The sequence below is a fragment of the Cynara cardunculus genome, assembly GCF_001531365.2.
Source record: "Cynara cardunculus var. scolymus isolate 2C chromosome LG 12, CcrdV1, whole genome shotgun sequence".
Classification (NCBI taxonomy): domain Eukaryota; kingdom Viridiplantae; phylum Streptophyta; class Magnoliopsida; order Asterales; family Asteraceae; genus Cynara; species Cynara cardunculus.
The window spans coordinates 29,876,375-29,881,059 of record NC_037539.1 but is presented as its reverse complement, the minus strand read 5'-3'; the positions used below and the strand labels follow the sequence as shown (position 1 = coordinate 29,881,059).

Sequence of the window (4,685 nt, the reverse complement as noted above, 5' to 3'; positions counted from 1 at the left end):
AACAATTAAATATTTTATTAAATTATATTATATATAAGGGTTAATTTTAAAGGAGAAGTTAAATATTTTGTAAGAACGTATAATTAATATATATGATTAAACATATTTAAAAGAATATAATTATACGATTTTGAAATCTTTTTGTATTCTTATAAAGTGTTTAGAATACCGTATAAAATTTATATATATATATATATATATATATCATATAACTAGTTTTGTACCTACTGCAATGCAGCTAAATATAAAATTTTCTTATAAATAAAAAATTAATTATTTATTTATAAAATGTTTCACCTTTTAAATTATGGCGTTGTTTGCAAGTAAAATGATATTTTGATAACTAAATGAGAAATGCGAAGGTTGAAGCCTATAAAAATCATCCATCAAATAAAGTTTTTTTTTGAAGAAATAGTTCATCTTTAAATCTCAAAAGAATTTGAAAACTTTGTTTTGATAACTTCAATCTTCATTCCATCTTTGAAAGATCAACAATATTTGTAAACATTAAAAATATCATAATATTATACTTTTCAAACAAGAAAAAACTATAAGACGAACTTATCGATATACAATTATGTAAAATGACATGATGTATTGAATATTGAAATTACTTTATGAGTTTAAGCAATTTATTTTATTTTTAATTATCATGTTGAATATGGAGTTTGTAAAAGTTTTAAAATTTTACATAATGGATCAAAATTTATACCTCTTAAAAATTCAAATAATAACCGTTTAGCATATTTTATAATATAATATAGGTAGATATAGGTGTAAATTAAGAAATATAAACAATTAAATATAAGTTTTAAAAATAACTCACTACATATCTATGATATTTAATAATATAATAAAATTTAAAATATGCAATATTGATTTATTTTAAAGGTGTTGATGAGACGATTATAATTATATCATTTATAAAAAAATGTATTTCATATACAATTATTTATTTTAATATGATAAAAATGTAAAATAAAAAATAAAAAAGTAAGTGGTATGGAACAAATTATAAGAGTATAAATTGTAATTTAAAAATAAAAAAATATTTGATCTTTAATATTATGTTGGAATGTGGAGATTTAAAGTTATGTGTTCTACATTTTAAATTTGTAAATTAATGATGTAAAATAGAAATGAAAAAATAAAAAATAAAAAATAAATTAAATACGATAAATATAAGGTATAAAATGAAAGTTGTAAAAATAATTTACTACGTATTTATGTTATTTAATAATATGAGATTAATTAAAAAATATTTAATACTGAGCTCATACTAAGTCATTGATGAGACAATTATAATGATATAATTTGTAAAAAATGAAACGTATTATTTTAATATATTTTAGTTAATATAGTGGTGTAAAATAAAAAATAAAAAAGAAAGAGATATAAAATAATTAAATAACTAACTATAAAATGTAAATTATAATTTTAAAAATAATTTAATTTTAATATTATGTTTGCAAGGGATATAAATTATAAAGCATGATATATAGACGATGATACCTTTTTAATTTTCAATGTATGACCGTTTAAAGCTAGATTATACGTATGGTATAGATATCGATGGCACATGGCAGCAGCAAACACGTAACTTACGAAAAGCATGCCATCTAAAAGTCAATAATAATAAATAAATCAATTAAATTGATAAAGATTTAACAAATAAAGCAGAACCCATAGAAAGAAAAGCTTTCTGCACTAATTAATCACTAGGGTTTTCTACTTTTTAGCAAAAGCTACAAAACATGGCCGGAATATCAACTGCAGAAGCTACTTTCCCGATGAGTTTAGAGAAACCGGTGACCGTGGTGGTGGCCAGGCCGGCCAAAAAAGAAAGGGATCAGGAGGAGGAGGAAGAAGAAGTATTGGTGATAGAAGGGATAGAAATCAAGAGAGATGAGTTTGTGAAGTTTGATGTATTCATCAATGATGAAGATGAGATGCCGGCGAGTGGTGGAGGGCCGGAGAAAGCTGAGTTTGCCGGTAGCTTTGTAAACGTGCCACATAAGCAGAGGGACGGCGGTGGTGGGATGGTGATAAAGACCAGGTTGAGATTAGGGATAAGTGAGTTGTTGGAGGGTTTGGAGGTGGGTGATGATGATGAACATGTGTTGGTGAAATTGGTGCCAAGGTGTGATGATGTTCATGTAACAATTACTGGTATAAAGATTGAAATCGAGTGATAGATTACTTATTATTGAGTTTCATCTTTACTTCTTTTGTTGTCAAACTAGAGTGTGTATATATATATATATATATATATATATATATGATGTATATATATATATGTATGTATATATATATATATGTATGTATATAAACGTTATAATTTGGTACTATTTCTTTTGGTAATTTGGTATTTGAAGGAGTAGCCATCATTCATGGTGGTAACTACACCACTCCATAAGGAGGACGGTTCCAATGTTTTTGGAAGCCTTGTTACGTCCATATGTAAATAAGTTGTTTGTCGGCAATCCCAACGGTCTTATACAGAACCTGCTCATAAGAACATCAAAATGAGGAAGTATTTCTTGGCTCACTCAGTGGGGAGGAGTGGTGTACAGGAATAGTCTTATATTTGAATAAAGTTGTCGCGTCCTTTTGTCAACTAAGCTACATGTCAGAGGCTCGTACACCCATATTAAAACTATAAATCGTCTTAAATCCTTTTTTTTATTTAAATTTGATAGGTTTTCATTAAGGCCTCGTTTACCAAACGCTTACCTGGGTAAACGCTTACCAAGTCACTTTATTTTACCGGATGAATATGGCAAGAGCTAATAATTTTACCCGGTAAGAGCCAATGCAATAATCGAAAGTCTTACCCGGTAAGTGAGAACAAATGACTCTTATCATGGTTAGCGCTTACCAAAATAAAGTGTTGCATACGATGTGTTTTAGTGAATAAAATCTTACCGGTTAAGTAAGCGATGATATTGAATTTTACCGGTAAGTGTTTAGGTAAACGACCTCTAAGATGGGCTCAAAGATTATACTATATAAATCAAAACACCAAACATAAATAAAAGGGAAAATCACCAAAATGACCATTTTATACCTCATATATTAACAAAATAACCATTTTGTAGCCAAATTGCAAAAATACACACACAAATCGCCCTTGGAGGGCGATTCGGACAAGTCGGGGCGATCCGGCCTAGAATTTTTTTTTTTAATATGATTAAGGGGTGTTTTTAATAAAAATGAGACGATATTTGAACTGTTTTTTAACCTTTTTTTCATGGTTTTATTATATAAAATAAAACAACTTCTAGTCTCACAACTCGTAAACCTTATAAAAATACTATTGTACGTGAATTTTTTTAAACGCATAAATAAATCAGATATATTTTTCTTATAAGAAATGTTGATTTTCCCTTATAAAACTTCTAGTCTCACAACCCTTAACCCTTCAACACAATAAACCATCACAATCTTTAACCCGTTAAACACAATCAACCATCACAAAACATGAAATCACGTCAAAGCGATGATGTTTTCGTGTATCTTCGAAGTGGCGGTTTAATCCAAAAGATAATTGGTATGTTAGAGTACCTTCCGTTAAGCTCCCCCACATGTATATTACGTTTGACTTCGCCAATAACGTGTTATGGGGTCGTTAAACGTGTGACGAAAAAGTTAAGTTTACATGTTTCTTTCATTTTATTTTATAAAACGAATTCGTTATGTCAGTTAATCGACGACGACGATGTGGTAATGTTCCACAACGCCATTCGTCAAATTTTACCAAAAATGTTGACACTCTTTGTGGTCGATGATGGTGGTTATGGTGGAAATCCATCAAGTGCAAACTCGGGGGGTCCAAACACTTTTTACCCCGGTGGTATAATCTGTGTAAATCCAAGCACACTCTTCCCTGACGGTAGTGGTGCAAACCTATATGGTCCAAGCACACTCTTCCCTACCGGTTGTGTTCTTGGTGTAAATCAAAACACTTTCTTCCCTAGTGGTGGCAGTGGTGAAAATCCAAACACCTTCTTCCCTTAAGATGCCGCTGGAAATTCATATTTTGAACCAAAAAATACCGTTCAACTTGACAGTTATTTGGTTCAAGATTTAAACATGTCTCCGATACAGTCTCCCAACCCGTACCTGATCTGGTCTCCTGAACAGTCAAAACCTTTGTGGGAGGGATATATGGCCGAAGATGTTTCTGTTGCTGCCGAATTTTTGAACATACCCGAAGACGATAACTCCGATGCTGAAGAAATCCAGCCGATAAGGAATAGTTTTTGGGGTATGCCTGACCCAACACCTTGTCCAGACCCAGTTATCAAAAGTAGACAGGAAAATTTTTTCTACCAGCCTACATCCCATGTCAAAGTTCTCCAAACCTTTGACTAGAAGGAAGCACTGAAGCTCGCATTGGAGTTAAAGTGTGTCTATGAAAATTTTCAGATTAAGGTAAAGAAACCATCCAAACACCGATACTAGGCGGTGTGTCACTCTGATTCGGACTGTGATTGACGTTTAATCGCTGTCTCCATCGATGGTACCAATATGTGTTGATCCTCTCTCTCAGTGATTTGATGATAATCCCTTTTTCCTTTCGATGTATTTATGTTTCTGTACGTTCGGTTCCAGCGATCATACACTGAGCTTGTTCAGTGATCGCTGAAGAACTCGCTTTGTAATTCATTCAGAGACAACGATAC

At 31.0% G+C, this 4,685-nt stretch overlaps 1 protein-coding gene across 1 annotated transcript; it reads left to right on the top strand.

Annotated features, from left to right (window-relative positions):
- The first annotated feature begins 1,710 nt into the window (after positions 1-1,710).
- LOC112523519 (polyphenol oxidase, chloroplastic-like) lies at positions 1,711-2,258 on the top strand. The gene has a single exon (XM_025133144.1). The coding sequence runs from the start codon at positions 1,755-1,757 to the stop codon at positions 2,190-2,192; it is 438 nt and encodes a 145-aa protein (XP_024988912.1). The 5' UTR covers positions 1,711-1,754; the 3' UTR covers positions 2,193-2,258.
- Positions 2,259-4,685: the final 2,427 nt, after the last annotated feature.

Excerpts from the sequence above, each read along its gene's own strand:
- LOC112523519 (XM_025133144.1), top strand. The coding sequence starts at position 1,755 with ATGGCCGGAATATCAACTGCAGAAGCTACTTTCCCGATGAGTTTAGAG.